This window comes from Ammodytes marinus (genome assembly GCF_949987685.1).
Source record: "Ammodytes marinus genome assembly, chromosome: 5".
Taxonomy (NCBI): domain Eukaryota; kingdom Metazoa; phylum Chordata; class Actinopteri; order Uranoscopiformes; family Ammodytidae; genus Ammodytes; species Ammodytes marinus.
The window spans coordinates 23336617-23356929 of record NC_137234.1 but is presented as its reverse complement, the minus strand read 5'-3'; the positions used below and the strand labels follow the sequence as shown (position 1 = coordinate 23356929).

The following is a 20313-nucleotide window of genomic DNA, read 5'->3' as shown; positions in this document are numbered from 1 at the left end:
CTTTATCTCGTAATTACGGGATCCTGCTGTGAAACTTTTTTTTATTTGGTGAATGCTCAGCGCCACCGTACCTATCCTATTTCCAGAGGAATAATCCAGGGGCCTTTGGCTTTATAACATCCAAATTGTAATCCTAACAGTTTTTATAGTCCCAGGATGGTTCTCAATGGGATTAAGGTTAGAATCTGAACAGAGGACTTTCTGGGAACATTATTTAACAAATCTAGTGGCATTGCAACCAAATTTCAAGTTGCCAATTAGGTAGGCCTACTAAATATAAACTTTGAGAGAAATAATGGAGAACATTTTCATTCAATCACACCCAGAAGACATTCCAAAAACTCTCCAAAAATTAACAGATCAAAACTTCGGAAATACATTGGGTCCCCCACTAGTTTGAGAATTGTTCAGTGAAAGTATTTACCAGTTCAATTACCATTACATTGATTGAGGGTATACACCAAATGGAAGCCTTTATTAGAAGGTTAAAATAAGGGCTACATTTAGGATTCCTGATGCCACAGAAAACTTCTAATCCGACTGTTTTGTGTCCATTTATGTCCATTAATTTATTAAGAAATCAGTAATACAAACATTGAAATTAAACAAATGAAAACTGTATGTCCGTTCAGTTGTGATTCAGATTAACATCCAAACATTAGATTGTCTCTCCCACCAACTTCCATTGATATGTGATTAGTGATGTAGAGAATTAAAACAGCATTTTCTAAAAGTACATTTAAAAAAAAATACATTGCTTGTTTTTCATAGAAAAATATGATGCAAATATTGCAAAAGAAATTTTAAAAAAGTAGAAAAATATAATAAAAAAATATGTAGATCAAACACAGTTCATACTGTCAGCAAGTTAAGTTTTTCAATTTACCTAAAGTTGATGACGAGAAAGCTTTAACATCCATGTAAAAAAAATGCCTACTTGACAAAATGTGACCTGTATACATTATTTAATTATTTCGTCATCAAATGCATAAAAAAACTAGAATAACTTTTGTTTACTCCTTGAGTACACAGTACAACAACTAAAATCATTTCTGTAATAATCTTAGATGCTAATTTATCAAATGAGAAATTCCTCTCTGTCTCTATGGCCGCCATGTCATTCATCCACAGACGGCTGTGTCTGCTCCATGTATTTCTGTCGAAACATTTGGAAGAGGAAGGAGGTCTTGGGAGGTAGCGGAGAATACTTCTTCTCCGGATTTACATGCCATGAACCTATGGTGCAGTTCATTTATATAATTAGGAAACAGTGTAGGAATTACCAAAAATATAACAAATAGATAAAAAAAAAGAAGAATTGATAATGTTTTATTTGCTTTTATTACCTGATTTTCTCATGAAAGCTTTGTTGTGGCTCTTGTCCTTCTTGTCAACCAGGTCCTGTCTATCTGAAAACAAAAAAAAGCAGGCTTAGCTGAGAAAGGACAATAAAAAAACCATAATCACATGAATTATATTAGATAGGCACAGGAAGATTCCTGGGTTTATTAATCTGGGAAGCATTGGAGTTGGGCTTTCAAACATATTTTCTTATTGACCCGCATTTATCAAACTTGCGTGGAAACTGGTGCAGATTCTGGCGCAAATACCTCCCTACGCCAGGTATCGCGTGGGATTTATCAAACAGTCGTATCTCGCCAATCTCAGCGTACGCCAGGCCATTATTGATAAATGCGGCGGCTGAAAACAATCGTATCACGTCCCTATATTTTCTCAGTTTAGAGGCCTCGCCCAGAGGTTTTACGACATGGATATGCGCATTACGGCACAGAAGAGGAACTTCTCTGAAGTAGAAATTGACATAATAACAGCAAAAGTAGAAGAAAAAAAAGAGTTTCATTTCGGAGCATTACAAGCGGCATCAAAGAACGACAGAAGGCAGCAGTTAGGAAGGAAATAACTGCTGCGGTCAACAGCGTTGGTGTTGACAAAACGATCTCCAGCTGAGGATTTTGCATTTTAGGTGTACATCAGTAGGCTATCGCTCAAATGCTATAAAACAGCATATACAATTATATGTCGCCATTTCTTTACATAGATGAAGAAAAAGTGGTCTGACTCAATGGTCCCCATAAAATAAATACATGTCTGCAGAGATTTGAATGATTAGAATGTATTGACCCTTTTAGATAGCACTACTCAAAAGGGTTTTTAAAACAACATTTTGCGTTTTACTGTATGACAGCATGCGCTTGGCGCGAGTGGTCAGCCCGGCCGTCAGCTGCACAAGCCGACCCGGCAACGATCAGCTGTGAGAGCGCCTACAATCCTGCTCCACCAGCAGATCGGAAAAACGTGCCGGTTAACGGTGGAAATAAATCACTCGCTTAAGCGATCAATGACACATTAAAAGAGGAACTAACATCTAAAAAGTGCGTCAAATAAATAAAATTTTAAGCTGAATGTAGTGCCGTGTATTTTTTGTATCATAAAGAGCAATGTAGGCCTACTACATATTTAATACTTTGGCTAACATTTTGAATGAATGCAGCCCCCGTGCCTCAGTGTCCCCCCAGCTGCTCCAAGACGGAGACAACTGCCCGCAGTCCCATGCAGCGCTCTTAAATGGCCGGTGTGCGCACTATTGAATCAGCTCTCCTACTCAGTTGAGTAAAAATAAACTGCACATTTTTAAGTGATTAATATCTTTATTTCGGTCTGAGCAAACACTGCATTTGTATTATCTTCTAATAATTGTCCAACAAAGTCATCGGCTACCCGGCACAGCCTGCACTGCGAGTCCATGCTGTTTACAAACTTGCGTACACGAGCTGAGAGCTGCCGTGGGATTTGAGCGTATCCTACGCTTACGTCCATATTGATAAATGCCGAGGTTTGCGTGGAAATGTGCGTACATCCACTTTTCTGGTCTACGCACGATTGATAAATGAGGGCATTATGAGGAAATTAATTATGTGCCGAGACTTGTTATTTCCTCTGCTCACCAATGTAGACAGTAAAACACAATTGTTATGTAATCCAAGTGGGTTGGAGTTTCTGACATATAGCAGACAGTCATATGAAACAGAAGAACTTTTAACATTTATTTCACCTTTATAGCAGCCGGTGACCAAACTTCCTGTGTAATTTCAGCATAAATTTTGACCCCTCTCTTTTAATCTGTCTTCTACAAATCCCCCACAATTCCAGTGCCTCCATTATCTTAATATTTTGACTTACCTGGAACAGGATCATTGGTTTCCTTTCTCCCACTAGGTCCATCAGTGAAGTTGAAGGTTTTTGGTAACACACTGAATTTAAGCACAGTGTTCTGCTGAGGCGTCCCGGCATGGCTTCCATTTTCAGCGTTACTTCTCTCAGGCTGTTTGAGTGTGACCATATACTTCCTTATCGTTTCTACTCCATGTTTTTTTCCTTTGGAGTGGTACCTCCTCCACTTACGAAAATGTTTTCTATTGCAGAACCTCATTTCAGTAGAAACCGGCAGCTTCCCTATGTTGGTGGGGCCAATTCTCTCGGCTTTCTTGAGACTCACCCCAGAAAAAGGGGAACAAGTGCACCCCTGCATTTTTGTTTTGCACCTCATTTTAGTTGGTTGAAAACTTTCATTGCTCCTTGGTTTAACTGAATATTTACCAGTTGGGGCAGTTCCATTGGACTTTCTCTTCAAAGGGCTGGGAATCACAGAAATTACTTCAGGAGGCCTTGGTACTGCATTTGACACATCCCCATGAGATCTCTTTCTGACACCTACTGAAGCACACTTGTTTTGTTGTGCTGAGCCAAACAGTGCCAGCTCTATAGGTCTAACATTTGTGGCTAAAGCTTTACCATTCTTTGCATCAACTAAAACCTTCCTACAATTTGAAACGTCCTCAGGTGCAACCTGCGAAACCACATCGACACAGCCTTTGTTTGATTTCTTAAGGAATGGTGGGAATCTGTCAGGACTGTATAGGTCCTTGCGCTTTCTTTTAAGATTTTCATGTTTCCCACCTAGTGTGAAAGTTCTCCGGAGGGCAGCCATCGCAGTAATTTCAGTTTGTTCTTCAGTTTCCAATGATAACTGTGTCACATCTTTTAAAGAGAGCTGAGCTTGTCCACAGTTGTCCTCAAGGTATAACATTTGGATGTTATCTTCACAGACAGGGAGATCTTTAATTTTGTTGTCACTGCTGTCTAAAGTACACAACTGTGCCGTCCCTGGAGATTTCAACGGGTCTTGTACACAGTCCACCTCACGGTCTGACTGATTTTCAGTGTCGCTGCATGAGATGTCTTTGGTTTCTTTCTCATTATTGTCTGCACCGCTACTTTTTGTCATTTTCACCTGAACATGTTCAGAATCCTTTTCAGAGTCTGGCATCTGGTTGAGAATTTCACTTTTGCTGGTGGACAAATCTTCATTTTCACTTCTGATTATAATGCTGGATTGGCTACTGGTTTCTTTGGATCCTTTTTCAAAATACGACTGAGGTTTCTCATCATCTTCAGTTAAGGCAATTGTTTGACTAAGTTCATTGAATTGATCAGACCAATTATATACCATTATTTGATGGAGGATATTCTCCATACTCTTGGCTTGATTCTCCCCTTCAGTGACAGAGAGACATTTCCTATCAGGCATAATCACATGCAGTATATCTTCCTTTTGAATGGCCGTCTCTTCCTGATCAAGGTTATTGTCATTATTATCTTCATGATCTAGTTCTTTCTTGCAATTGCATTTACTCAAAGAATGCGAGTCACAAATCATTCCCATACAGCTTTTAAGGCAGCAAACATGTTCTAATGGACTGACCAGCACATTCTCCAGTTTTGAGTCATTCAATGGGACATCTATATCCTTGGGTAGATCACCCTCAACAGAGTTACTTGTTATTGTTTCTGGCTGACTGTCCTTGTCCATGCTTTGTAGCATCTTGCTTTGTCCTTGCTCAAAGATAAGTTTGGCCTCTTCTGGATGCAAAACTTCAATTTGAAATGAGTAAAATGGGTCACTGGAATCTGCACTCTCCGTGTTAGGGGAGGCTGGATGTGTTGGAGCCGCTTTAACGGTGGAGACCTGTTTTTCTTCAACTGAGTCAATTGGTTTAAGCTCCGTTTTCGACAAGACCTCTGTTGACATCTCACTTACAATATGTAAAGGATTTATTTCAGCTTCCCCGACCTTATCTGGCCGTCCGTCACTCTCAAGTGTGGGAAAACAATGCTTCCAAGACAAATGGAATCCAAACTCTTTATCGATGTCATCTAGCTGCTCATTGACATTTAACCATGAGGATATGTAGGGTGGTTCTGTGTAAACTTCCTTATCCTGGAGGACATGATAGCATTCAAGTTGCTTTTCAAACCCATTTTTTACTTGTGACAGTATGACAGTATGAAAGTCCAAATTTGTGGTGCAGAACTCAACCACATCAGTCATTAATCCCTGGATCCAGCCAGTTTTCAGCTTAGTTTTCAAGTCTCCAAGGTTGTCCTTCCAACAAATAGCTAACAAATATTGTCGAGAAAATAAGGTTGTACAACTTCCTTCAAGTTTCATCTGAAATTTTTCTCCATCCAGTATCAATTTATTTAATGAGGCGGCGGTCCATGGGATTGTTGGGATTAAGGAAAGCTCGCAAACGGAGGCCGTTGGATGAGGTGGATTCTCACTTTTGTCTTCTTTACCTCTACCGCACTCTGGCACCTCTACTTCGTTTTTTTTAGCCACACATGGTGACAGAAGTTTGTCAATGTCACTCAAAGATTTATCCGTTGCGGTGCATTCGTCGGATTGAAAGATCGTGTTAGAAGAAGTATGCTCACTGGCAACCGGGAAGCCTTTCTGTGACAATGGTTGCACAACAGCAACAGCTCTTGTGCCTGTGCGACCAGGAGATGAGTGAATGGAACAGTCATTTGCCTTGCCTAATAATAGCATTTTAATCATTCCATTTGTGTTTGCTACAGATGATTTGGTCTTGGGCAATATCATCATTTGAGATCCTCCATGTAAAGATCCAACTAGATTTTCCCTGTTACTTGTAGGGACACATTTAGTGAATGCCTTAGCTCCATTACCACGTCCATCTCTTGTTGATGTGGCATATGGGGAAGCAATTGGAATGGAGCCTTTCTGAGGCGATGCATTCATGCTGTGCTGCGCTCCTGAAATGACTCTTTGGTTGGTCTTAGGCAAAGACAGTCCAGAATTGAGTGATAATGATCGTTTGAAGACATTTGAGGTGTCATTTTCAGAAACATTCAATGCTGCAGGTTGCATGTTTTGATTAGACCCTGTCATTCTGACATCACTGACAAACTGCTTTTCTCTGTACTCTGAACTATGGTACACCAAAGGATGTCCATCCGATTCAGCAGGGAATGAGTTACGCAGATCGTCTTCAATTCTTGCGATTATCTGTTGGCTGTGCATTTGCTCTTGTGTATGAGCAGCAGTATTTGAGGGAAGTCCATTTGTGTTTGACAAGGAAACGCTGGTTTCGTACTGTCGGCTATAGAAATTTGAGTGAATAGAGGATGTGGCCTTCTCCCAATTATTAAGTCTTGAGATGAGTTGAGTTGGGGGTTGTTGAGCTTCCTGAATCATGTTGGAATTTGTAACATGCCAATTCTGTTCCCTTAGTGATGAGTTTGTTGAAATGTTGTTGTTCCCGAAAGAACAAGATGTAGCCATACTGTAATTTGGTGGGGGAAAGGAAGGAAATAATCCATTTTGAGTGCTGATTTGATGGTTAGTGTGGTGGTGAGCAGCCTGTCTGTTGTGATCCGTCGCAGACCCTAATGTGCGGGTGCAAAGCACTTGTTCATGTGGGAGCGAGGTAGCTGTTGTAAAGCTTGGTGAAACAGATTTAGTTGACTCCCCATTTACCCTTTGAAACAAGCTTTTTTGAACCCTACAATTATGTAGATCAGACACCCCGTTACGATGCTGTGTCCTTTTGGATTGGTCTCTCCAATTGTCTGACATGTCTTGCTGGGAATATGTACTGTTTGATGTCTTCATGTTGTGTGAAATCTGTCTCAATGCATACGGAGCATTGTTTTGATGAAAATCGGAAAACTGAAACCCATTATTGACCAGCAGCTGAGGGTTTCCATTTGGCGATGGGAGCAATGTATTTTGCACGTATCCTTTGTTTGATGTAGTATACCGAGGTGAGTAATTTTCTGTCCCATTCCTCATTGTGTCATGGGTAAACGGAGTGGCAGTTTGTGAGGATTGCGAGGGTGGTCCAAGCTGTTGGTACTGTCCATACAGCCGTGTACCAGACTGCATTTTGTTCCTCTGTTGAGCCTTAATGTGGGCTGAAGAGGCAACTAACCCTGAAAGAAGGAATAAAAAAATATTAATAGTTTGAAAAAAGAGAAAGGTTTGCAATTTCATGTTGCAAAATGATAACATAAAATTGTTATTAGTCAAGAACACATTTCCACTCCTCTAGAGTCCACTGACCGCATCAACCACTAAGGCCCTGTTTCAACCTGGGATCATGATGTGATTTTGGTCAATGTGATCACAAGTGGCCAGCTCTCAGTCCATGTGTTCACACTTGTCTTTTCACATGTGACTTCTTTGTCTACTTGCGATCGGATTGCATTTACCCGCACTGTATGTAAATCAACATGTACATAATTTCCGTTTGTATCGGTGTTTTAACCGGTGGGGTTCAAACAAGTGAACATACAGGGCTGTACAGTATGGAATCAGACGGGTATCAATATTAATGAATGCACAGAGAAGGGTTCACACTTGTATTTTGTGATTTATATATAAATGACTCTCTTCACACAAATGGATACCGTCATATATAAATGTAAAATAAATCCATCTATAATAAAAAGTTTCACAAACACATTTCCGATCCACACACAAATGTGTCTTGTTTTAAATAAATGTAATATAAATCCATAAATATATTAATTTAAAAAAGATTTAGAATTTTCATCAAAAATGTGTTTGGATGTTGTTACATTTATATACAAACTGTTACATTTGAATTTACAAAATGCTTTTAATTTGTGAACTTCCTTGCATTCATGTGTGAATTGGTCTGTATTTGTGTGTGGATTTATGAGACTCCCCTCACTTCGCTGGTTTCACAAATGCGTTTTTTTCAACCAGGAACTAGCTATAGCCAATCGGATGTCTTCCTTGTTTTCAGCCAATCACATGAGCGCAGTCCCACAGACAAGGGTCCGTTTATGCCCAGAGACACAGAACGGTACGGTAGATGGCAGGACTGAATGAGCTCAACGTCAGTGCATTATTTTTAAAACTGCCGTGGAGTTGTTTTGCTGCAGTGGACCACGTTTTTGGTGACAACAATTCCAGCATTTCCAGCGTCCATTTCTCCAAAGAAGAGTTTAGTAACTTTGGCTAGAAGGCTGCTGGCTTTGCAGAGCGGCTATGTCTAGCTGATGCCTGCTGGAGCTGCCTTTCTTTTCTTCAGACTTCACCGACCCCGTGCTGATTGCCGATCATGTAAGTCACTTATCAGCTTAGCTGTACATTACATTTTACTCTTATTAGCTTTAGTTATGCTACTACAGTGTAGTTCACTTGTGTGTGTTGCTAACATTTAGCCCTAGGCCCAGTGTTTGAAGCTAACGTTATCATAGTAGCCTACTACTGAATGTTTATTTTTAGCAGGTCATGCTAGCTATCTTGATGACAATCACACAAAATATGGCCACTGAATTAAGAATTATATTATACCCTATCAGAATATCTCTGTATTACAGCATTACAGACAGCCTACGCCAGAGTGAATGCTAGTGTTGAGGGCTAATGCGACATTGAGCCTGAACCTCTCATCTCTAGCCGGGACACTGGAGGACAGACGATGTGACCTACACCTGCAGTACCATGGAGAAGAAAAGGAACAGAGGTATGATGAAGAATCTACTCATGCTAATGTAGTTAAATATATCCTAAACTGCATAGCTGAATATATATTCTATTTGATTGTTTCACTTAATAAGCTTATTAGGTGAACAAGCACACTGCAATTTATTCTTCTCATTAGGACTGTTTTCTTCAGTATCATCATTGTAAATATATTCAATTTCTTCTTAAAAGCAGACAAGATTTTACTCAAAGACATCTCGAAGTGCATCTTCACAATATCACAAAAGTATTAATACCCCTTAGACCTTTCCACATGGATAAATCACACATACATTTATTTTATTGGGATTTCATGTAATAAACCAACACAGCATTGCTTATAATTGTGATGTGGAATCAAAATGATACATAGCTATAGCTAGTTCCTGGTTGAAAAAAACGCATTTGTGAAACCAGCGAAGTCAGGGGAGTCTCATAAATCCACACACAAATACAGACCAATTCACACATGAATGCAAGGAAGTTCACAAATTAAAAGCATTTTGTAAATTCAAATGTAACAGTTTGTATATAAATGTAACAACATCCAAACACATTTTTGATGAAAATTCTAAATCTTTTTTAAATTAATATATTTATGGATTTATATTACATTTATTTAAAACAAGACACATTTGTGTGTGGATCGGAAATGTGTTTGTGAAACTTTTTATTATAGATGGATTTATTTTACATTTATATATGACGGTATCCATTTGTGTGTGCATTGAAATGTATTTGTGAGAAGAGAGTCATTTATATATAAATCACAAAATACAAGTGTGAATCCTTCTCTGTGCATTCATTAATATTGATACCCGTCTGATTCCATAGTACAGTGCCTCTGTTTTAATCGCATTTGCTATTAAAATGCATTACGTGCGAAGATAAATACAAGTCTAGGTTGACAAGATAGGCTACCGTCTCATTTAGACAAGGAGGAGCGATGCACAGCACTGCTTAGAGGGCTCTACATTAACACTTGCCAAATGCGGGTAAATATCATAGATAGTATATAAAAGTTAAAACTCTTAGGCGAGTAAGTTATTACGCCACTTTGGCTGGTGAAAGATGTGTGCTCGACGGGCGGCTTTTCTAACGTCTGCTACACTCTTGTCACCACCACCAGTACACGGCTTTCTACAGTTAAGTTACTGCACATGTGCGAACAGAATATTTCCTGTGGGCCTTCACTTTAAAAGCCTGTTACTAGCCAAACGCAAGTTGACTTTTATTTTTAAGCAGATAAGAACAGGAAGTCGTTACCTTGCAGCTCACCAGTCAATAGCAGCGATTTCCGTGTTTTGAGATTTACGCAGTGAAATGAAAACAGAGGACAGAAAGCTTGTCATTTGCAATACTGGCAGATGCAACTAATGTTCATGAGGCTTCTATAAAAGCTGCATGAACGCCAGTGATGCATTTTCAACATATTTGCGCTCAAGCAGGGGGCGGCAGTTGAGTAGGAGGTCCCTAATGTGGACAAAAGTCACATTCTGTTTCCACTACCAAATGAATGTGGACACATCGGACACAAGCGACGTACACCACCTCCGAAAGTGTTTTTTGTGATCCGATATCAATGCGTCTTGAGAGTGTTTTTACCTGTAGTTAGAGCTGTATTCATGTGATCAGATCACAAAAAACACATGTTAAAGAAGAAAAATGGAAACGGGGTCTAACTCAACTCAGGAGGAGCTCTACAGGGGGGCAAGGAGGGCAGCAGCCCCCAACTGTAGAGCCTTGCCATATCAAGCGGCCCCATAACTTTTGTTTTCTTAAAACTGTACTTGTAAAAACAAACCTCCACACATATCATACAGGCCCATGCATGCCTAAATATTAAATTCAACTAGGGCTGTGAGTGTGTATCCTTGAGGCTGTTCAGTCAAAAAGTGACAGAACATAAGTAAATGTAATGGACCACCAGCATGCTCCGTGTTCGCTGCCGGCGATCATACTATTACAAAGGACAGTAGGTTAGAGCTGCATGTTTCATACATCAGCATCTCATACAACAATGCTGAGAACCTGCCTGCAGAGGCAAGATGAAAGCGGAATGTGGCACACAGACTGTACACGGTGCCATTCATTCAGCTTGATTAAAATCTGTAATTTATCCTGCTATTAACATGCTCCTTCCTCCAACCACAGACAGAACTAGGAAGTCATCAGGAAGTGGTTATGATTGCACTGTTTATGATTTTCCAATAACGCTCCGTGAAACTCAATTATGTAGTACAAGAGGAGGAACGTATCATCATAACTCGGTTACCTCACAGAGTTGTTCTTTGTTTAGCCTTAAAGCAGCTCCGAGTAACATTTAAATATCTTTTAAACAGCCTCATGTTTCCTCTCATAATCATAAATTACCTTTAACAGCAAACGAGACCATCAGTGCAAAGAAAGGCGTTTTTATATAGTTTTTATTACTGCTTTTGGTCTGGTCGTACACCCAGTCCGATTTTCGGTTTGCTCGTTCAGGCTCTATGGTCACATATCAGTATTGGTCGCAGATTTCAGTGTGGCGCTGCAACGCGATTTGAGAAGCCTATCCCTCCAGGTGAGGGAAGGGGAGCGGGAGCCTTGTTTGAGACAGTTGTTTGTCATCATAATGACTGATAACGGGGCTGAACCATCAAAGAAAAAAAAGAAAATGCAATGAAGAAAAGCTAAAAGGGAGAGTGATAGGCGGGCGGAAGGGCGTTGCCAAGCAACGTATATACACAATTTCACGGGAGCGAATTAGACTGCAGTGTTTACTCCTAAATTAATGAGCGGTAGCCTACTAAAACAAAGTCTACTTTGCCTCACTAGGATCATCAGATGACCATTATTCATCTGAAATAGTCATTATTTACAACAACATAAACACATTACCTCATCGTGATCCATACTAACTGCCGTCTCTCGTTCATTCGCTTTGTGTGAGGACACGGACTCTTTCAGCTCCGTGAGAGGTGACACTGCATCAACTCATTGCAATCAGGTGTGTGTAGCAATGACTGGCATTAGTTGATGCTGTGTCACTAACCACTCTCATGGAGCCGAAAAGAGTCCGGTGCCCTCACACTTTCAACACACGGACATGCACTATATTGCTTCCTGATCATTTGAGTCTTGCACGCCCGGCACGCGCTATGTAAGAATGCCGGATTCCTCAACCTGAACAGCAGTCTGGTGGAGCTCGGACAGCTTCTCTTTGTTTTTCAAAATCTCCTGTCTAATGACATACATTTACATAAAATAAATAGGCCTAAATAAAATAGCTTCAAATGACAATGCCAGAAAAAATTTACATTACATTCAAGTTTAATTAAGAGAAAAAAGGTTCTTGAATGCTAGAGCTACAATAACATAATAACAAAGTGCAAATAAAATGTTTATGTATGACTTGTATTGCTTGTAAACTGAAGTCAGATTTTGTATTACAAGATATAACACAAATGGTTTGAACCATGAGATTGGAAGCACAGACTGCATACAGTGGAATTCGTTGACAGAACTTATTACATGGCACTTTGAAAATCCTATGTAAATCACGGCATTCTACAGGTCTGTTATTTCCAGCAAGACAGACCTCTGTCAAGGGTATAATGACCGTTGCTAAGGACCTACGTCAGGGCTCTAGACTGCGACCAAATGCTCGCATTTTGCGACCATTTTTGGAGACAGTGCGAGTAGTTTTTAAAACTAGGGGCATGCGCGCGACCGGAAAATTCCGGCATTTGTATCATTAGTGCGTAGAGAGAGAGAGAGAGAGAGAGAGAGAGAGAGAGAGAGAGAGAGAGTCCGCGAGTGATCAGTGGAACGATCAACAGCGATCACGTGACCTATTCTCATCTCAGTGTCCCGCTGACTTTCCGCCATAGCATAAGGCTGTTAGAGTCCAGAGACACAGCTTGCGATTTTTTTTTAACCGTGCGCACGAGAGCAGACTGCGCTCACTAGCCTCGTTCGACTTGGAGCCGTCTTGCTCAGACCTGCGCAACTATGACGCGCGTCTTGCTGAGCGCACAGCATTTTTGTTGTGCGCTCAGCAAGACGCGCGTCATAATTGCGCAGGTCTTAGCAAGACGGCGACATCCCAAACGAGGCTACTTACACTGATAGAAGCCCCCGGCCACCTGCAGCAGCCAGCAGACAGCACCGTGTGCCAGGGGACGTTTGTGAACACGACAATAGTTGTATATGTCCACATTCAATAGGCCACTGCATATCTATAAAATAGCTAACCTTGTAGTTATATGGCAACAAAAAAAGTGTGTAAAGTGAGTTTGTAAATATGTAAATAGGCCTAGTTAATTTGTAAACTACCGTGTCAGCATTTTCTATTAATTTTGCCTCTTTCAGAAAAGCATAGGCCATAATGCAAATTAGTTGATAATGTAATCTAGCTCCTACTAGTTACCTTTGGGCCAATAACTAGGCTATTTTCCAGGAGTCAGCAGAGATAGAGTAGGACAAATCAGAGGGCTCGCATGTAGAAGTGGTTGTGGTGACAATGGGAAAAAAAAATCCTTTTCCAAAAGGAATGTCTGAAGAATTTCACATGGTGATGCAAAATCAAAAACACAATGAACTGTATCACCTGTTGTCAGTGTGCTCCAAAACATGCTGGCAATACAATATCAATAGGCCTAATATAGTTGAAATTGGGAAACATTTTAATAGATGCGTTGCAGGTCTATTTAATGTTTGCCCCTAAATTTTCTGCTTGCGCCCCTAAAAATTCTGAGTTAGGGGTGACAGTGCTCCTAGTAAAAAAAGTTAGTCTTGAGCCCTGACCTACGTCATAGTTTTGATGGATAGACGTCCACAAACAGGGCTACTACTCGTTCAGAAAACAATGGAATACTTTTTCGACATGAATCAGGAGAGCAGGGAACACAGGAGTCATGGTTAATATCCGACAGGAATCCAGTCAAGATGCCGTGATTGGCCGCATATTGACAGTTAGCCTATACAGTAACTTCAGGCTGCAGCTGGTTAATCGTTAAAGTTAACCCACCGCCGCAGCTGCATCTTCCATATTGCCGCGAATGGGGATTGAGGAAGTAACGTCGCCTGCTAACTTCCTGCTATTTCAAAATAAAAGCCAACTCACGTTTGTCTAGTTAAATACTCATGTTAAGCCAGTGAAATGCTTTTAATCTGAAGCCGTAGCCTGTTTGCAGCCCCGAGACTCAGGAAACAGAAATATTGCAAAAATAATAATAATGGCGAGACAAAATAGCCTTATAACATTTCGTGTCCTCTCGTTTTTGTCAATGAACATGAAGAGATATTTTATCAGAGTTTTTGTAAACCACATTAATCCCGTTTTTATTAGTCAACAATAAAGCAATATTTGATTATAGTCTTCGTCACATGACCACCATTTATGTTGCGTCTCGTCTCGTTTCTGTCACGTGATAAATGTTCGTTGACGACGATATTTTGTCATACATTTCGTTGACAAAAACAACACTAGTTCAACATAACTTTTTTTTCCTACTGGCCCGCCGGGCCAGTGGATCCGAGTTTTACTGGCCCCATGTACATTTTCACTGGCCCTGCACACACTTTTTTTCTTCTTCATAATTTAGTGTGAATAATTATAATACCTATATTAGAAAAATAACCAAATCTAAAGGGAATATCTATACTGTAACAATATAGATATTCCCTTTAGATGTGGTTATTTTTCTTTTAGTTAAAGCTACAACGAGTAAGTCGGCACGTTGGCGACACCTTTGAACAAAAGCGGTAGTATTTTTACGACGCCAGCTGTCGTGAAGCTCGTGCAGGGGGTGCAAGATTCAAATAATCAGGAAGCAATATAGTGCGTGTCCGTGTGTTGAAAGTGTGAGGGCACCGGACTCTTTTCGGCTCGGTGAGAGTGGTTAGTGACACAGCATCAACTACTCCTGATTGCAATGAGTTGATCCATTGTCACCTCTCACGGAGCTGAACGAGTATGTGTCCCCACACAAAGCGAATGAACGAGAGACGGCAGTTAGTTATGGATCACGATGAGGTAATGTGTTTATGTTGTTGTAAATAATGACTATTTCAGATGAATAAAGGTCATCTGATGATGCTGGTGAAGCAAAGTAAACTTTGTTTTAGTAGGCTACCGCTCATTCATTTAGGAGTAAACACTGCAGTCTAGGTTCACTCTGTGAAATTGTGTATACGTTGCTTGGCAACGCCCTCCCGCCCGCCTATCACTCTCCCTTTTAGCTTTTCTTCATTGCATTTTCTTTTTTTTCTTTGATGGTTCAGCCCCGTTAGTCATTATGACGACAAATAACTGTCTCAAACAAGGCTCCCGCGGGACAACGTCTCAATTTGCGGGACGTGTGAAAAGTAATGGAAATGCGATCTGGTCACCCTAGCAGTTAGAAGCATTGTTATTGAAAGTGAGCCCCCCTTTTTAAATGCGTGTTTTATAATCTGGCATTTATCCGATAGCTGTGAGGAGACAGCAGTCTCCGTTTGTCTGTGTGTGTGTTTGTCTGTGTGTGTGTGTATCGGGCTGCTGGGCTCAGTGGCTCTGTGAAGGTGCTGCCTGCAGTGCTTCAGCGTTTGTCTTCCTGTTACTTCAAAATAAAAGCCAACTCACGTTTGTCAAGTGAAATGCTTTTAATGTGAAGCCGCAGCCTTAATGCTCTATTTGTTTAACAGTAGCTAACTTAACTGCTGTGCGCTGATCTAAAGATAGTGTTTTTTTAATATAGAAAGCCGTGTCTCTGGCATTACCGGTGGTGACACAAGTTTATTTTGCTAAAAAAACGGCACTTTGTCCCGCATTGTCCCGCACAAACGTAGTCTTTGTCCCACATCTGGTGAATTGGGATCTGGTCTCCCTATCCCCTTCCCTCACCTGGAGCAGGGTTGCCGCGGATCTTGAAAAGCATTAAAAGTCATTAAATTTAAGTTTCAATATTCAAGGCCTTAAATGTCTTAAAAAGTCTGGAATTATTGGGTGGGCGGCATTAAATTTACTCGGGGGCAGAATTAATGAGTTTGCCTTATTTGTTTCATTCTAGTTTTATAGTTTAATTGTTAGATTTCTATGTTTTTATTTTATCGGTGTTTTATATACAAAGATATCCGGCAAGTCCGACGCCTACGCTAGAGGCAGTACGGCCGTGTGAGGCTGAGTACCGCATTTAAAACGTAGAAGAAGAATGTGTGTTCCCTGCTTTCGAATTTGAAGTCGGCCGCGGTAGAGCAAAAAAGGAGAGAACGACCCAGCGAAATGCATGCGCAGCTATTATAAATTCAGTGAGAGGTGGAGGGAGGACGACTGGCTGGCTTTTTTCACCCCGCGACCGCGACCACACACTGCCGCTGCTTGTAGGTGCGCAACCACCCGTCCGCTGATGATATAGGTAGGCTACTGTCGCAAATCACACAACACGTTGATTGTGTTTAGTGAACAATGTTTATGTATCTATATTTATAAATAGCTGCTCATCAGACGTTCATTCAGCTCATTCAGGTCGCGTTGACTTGGCGTGAGCTCATGGAGTGAGACGCGGGTCTCTTTCTGTCACTTTCTTTCTCTCCACTCTGCACTCCCTTTCTGACAGCTGTAAAAACTATTGCCGATCCTCCCATCAATCGCAGATAGTAGCCTACGTTTCCTTTGCCAATCGGTACAACTCGGTTTATTAACCTGAACGCCTGCAACAATACTGTATGAAGAAAAAATTACTTTGCGCAAATTACCGCAGGTCTCGTGAGCATGGATGTAAATCTACAGTGGGCCAACATACGATTTTGAAATTGCAAAAACCTCCCTTGACCTGTGGAACCAATTTTTAAATAGTTTCTGCCATAAGTTCTGAAAAATAAAGTTAATGGACTAAGTTTGTTATTTATTGAATAAGGAATTAAAATATGAAGAACATTCGGATTATTCTTCTCCCAAAAATATCCCATTTTTAATTTAGCCTAATTAAAATATTGTATGCTGCACCTAACACATATTTTCTAAATTTATTAAACTGTTCTTGTTACTCGATTAATCAGTAAATGTAAACCAATTGATACAGTTCTGTAATTGGTTAAAAAGGTGGTAATGATGGGTTTTCAGGTTGCCTTTACAGTGATCTCTTACACTGTGTGTGCAAATTTTTTAGGCAAGTTGTATTTTTGAGGATTAATTTTATTATTGAACAACTACAGTGCTCTCGGTCAATCCAAAATGTTAATGAACCTAAACCTGAATGTTTACGAAAGTAAAGGTGAGGTTTTGTCTTTCTTACGAGAATATATATATGTTTTGCTATTATTAGGTAACTATTAGTGTGCAGAATTATTCTGCAACTAAATAAAAAAACTAAAATTTTCCCATCTCACTTGTTTATTTTCATCTGTTACAGTGAGAATAATAAAACAACTCAGCATTTACAAATAAAAATGTCCGACATGTCAAAAAAAAAAATCAGTGACCAATATAATATAGCCACCCTTCTTTTCAATAACTGTCACAAGCCTTCCATTCATGGAGTCTGTCAGTTTCTTGATCTGTTGACGATCAACTTTTTGTGCAGCAGCAACCACAGCCTCCCAGACACTGTTCCGAGAGGTGTACTGATTTCCTTCACTGTAAATATCCCGTTTAAGCAGGGCCCACAGGTTCTCAATAGGGTTTAGGTCAGGAGAGGAAGGGGGTCATGTCATTATTTTTTCATCCTTAAGGCCTTTACTGGCTAGCCATGCAGTTGAGTACTTTGATGCATGTGATGGAGCATTGTCCTGCATAAAAATCATGGTCTTCTTGAAAGATGCAGACCTTTTACTGTACCACTGAAGAAAGTATCTTCTAGAAACTGGCAGTAGGTTTGGGAGTTGATTTTGAGGCCATCTTCAACCCGAAAAGGTCCAACTAGCTCATCTTTAAAGATACTAATAGTTCCCTCAAAAGATCAGCTAGTTGGACCTTTTTGTTTTTTATTTTCTGTAATTAGACAGCAGTTGTTAGCTAAAGTGCATTGAATATTTGGTAGTCAGATTTAATGTAACCCTTTACGGAGTATAGTGTAGTTTGTCGATTTCTGTTACCGCGGTATTGGTATTATTTTTCCATTTTAGAGGTCTTAAATGTCTTTAAATTTGAACTTTAAAAATTGGCAGATACCATGCTGGAGTGATAGGCTTCTCAAATCACGTTCCTGCGCCACACTGAAATCTGCGACCAATACGGATATGTGACCATAGACAGGGTTCAACATAACTTTTTTTTCCTACTGGCCCGCCGGGCCAGTGGATCTGAGTTTTACTGGCCCCTTGTATATTTTCACTGGCCCTGCACACACTTTTTTTTTCTTCATAATTTAGTGTCAATAATTTTAATACGTGTATTAGAAAAATAACCATATCTAAAGGGAATATCTATACTGTAACAGTATAGATATTCCCTTTAGATTTGGTTATTTTTCTTTAAGTTAATTATATGAAATGTTGATATTGCTCATACACATAATATAAAACCAGGCAAACATATTAAATTTGAAGCCTACAACTGAAAGTATGTTGAAAGAGTGGGCCAGTATTTTAAAGTCCAGTAGTTTGATGATTGTTTTTATTCTTGAATTTGGGCAGTTTAATGAATAGTTCACCTGCAGAAGTCATGTTCAAATAAGAGATGAAGGTCTGATCATTCTTTGTGGTGTGGTAGGCTGTTTTTATTAGCCTACTTTCTCTATATGCATTAGGGATGTGAATGTGTCGACCGAATGACCGGTTTTCCACTTGCGCTCAAGTTGACTTCAAAAATAGAATAGAAATCCGAAAATCAGTGGGTTATGCCGTTTTTTTTAATGGGAGATTTCACCGTGTACGAGTTCACGTCTGGTCGTGAGCGCGCTGCAGGAGTGTCACTTTTCCATGAAGTGTCAGCTTCACATAAGAGTCCGGTGTGGGACCATTTTTTCAAACTATTGATAAAAAACAATGCAGTGCAAAATATGCAGCATAAGTTAAACGCTCGTCTAAGACTATGACGTTAAATCACCTTAGAAACACACAATGCCTTCGTCCGATCACAGCAGCGTTTCACAAGCCCCTTTTACACAGCCAGTGAAAGCCGGGAATATGCCGGCCTTTCGGCCCTCCGCCCTGCTGTATAAATGCGACAGTTGCGGAACGAGGGAAGAAAGGTGCGAGTGATCGTTCCGGGAATTTTACTACCTCGGGGGGTAGTAAGATTCCCGACACGATCAGTTCCGCCTCTCTGTTTAAATGCTCCAGCTTGTTGATGCGGAACTGGGGGGCGTTTGACGTTCCATAGTCTACGTTCTAAACATGCGACCATGTTAGCAGTTGAAGGACGTGTGTTTAACATTAACCACGGCGGCCTGATGTCCCGTAAAAATCACCAAATAAAAGGAACGGCGTATAATCTAGCTGATCATAAGGTCCGTTGCTCAATCCAAACCCCCGCGCTTCATTTTGCAGAGTGTATGAGTCTATTTCTGCCCAGGAGAAGTTGTACAATGGGAAAGCTAGGCTAGGCTAAGTAAGGGATAAAGTATAGCGAACGGGTCACTTGCTAGAAATAAAGTCCGACAAGCTGAAGCAGGAGCCCGACGCGCAGCGGAGGGCTCTTGCTCTAGGTTCTTATGTAACTAAAACGTAGTTCAGTACGCCAGTAAATAGGAACGACCAAGGAACGGTGGAATAGTCTGCTCGCCCCGCTAGACTGTCTGCTTCAGCTGACTGAAGGCTCGGGCTCAGCTGTTAGCCACAGAGCTACTGTTTTGCTAACACAACTCAAGACTCGCACACTCTACAAATAATAATTCTAATCGGCCAATATGTTTAACAAGAGTTCCATCTAGCTAACAAAGCATTATCCCCCAACATAAATAACACAATTCATGGAGAAAATTACTGCGGAACGTTTACATTGCGGGCTGCAGCCTGAAGTTACTGTCTTAATATGCGGCCAAACGTACTCACATCGTCTTGACTGGATTCCGCCGCCGCTATTATTATCCTAAGTCTGAGCGTATATCCACACTTTATTTCTGCCTACAGTAACGTGACTTCACACACTGTGTGTAGGATATGTTTATGTCTATGTTTATGTCTGTCTCACAAAGAGACTCGCTCACAACCAACCTGTCACACAAACACACACACACACAGACAGACAGAGGTGAAGCAGTGAGCAGCGGAGTGATTTTTGTCAGTTTGGTTAACAGTCCCAGAGATGTTGGACTCAGCGCGTAGCGAGATCAACTGGCACATCGTGGGGACAGTAAAATACAGCCCTCTTACTGCAAGCTCCAGCACTTCTGCTCTCAATTCACCGGCCAGTATTGTTGTTGTAAAGCAGCTGACCGGCGCGGCGCTAAATGTTTACGTCACACCTGATGCTGTTTACAAGCACCTCTTTCATTCCGGAGCGCTGTGTAAAAGGGGCTACTGATGCG

The 20313-nt window shown here is 40.6% G+C and overlaps 1 protein-coding gene across 1 annotated transcript in view; it reads right to left on the bottom strand.

The window, feature by feature from the left end:
* Positions 1 to 471: 471 nt before the first annotated feature.
* LOC307250892 (uncharacterized protein) overlaps positions 472 to 20313 on the bottom strand; it is a 33809-nt gene continuing 13967 nt past the window's right edge. The window contains exons 2-4 of the mRNA XM_080028160.1: positions 3202 to 7317; positions 1347 to 1409; positions 472 to 1236 (exon numbers count right to left, since the gene is read on the bottom strand). Coding sequence (XP_079884286.1) covers positions 1118 to 1236; positions 1347 to 1409; positions 3202 to 7270 — 4251 coding nt within the window. The 5' untranslated portion in view covers positions 7271 to 7317 and the 3' untranslated portion in view covers positions 472 to 1117. The remainder of the gene's footprint in view (positions 1237 to 1346; positions 1410 to 3201; positions 7318 to 20313) is intronic.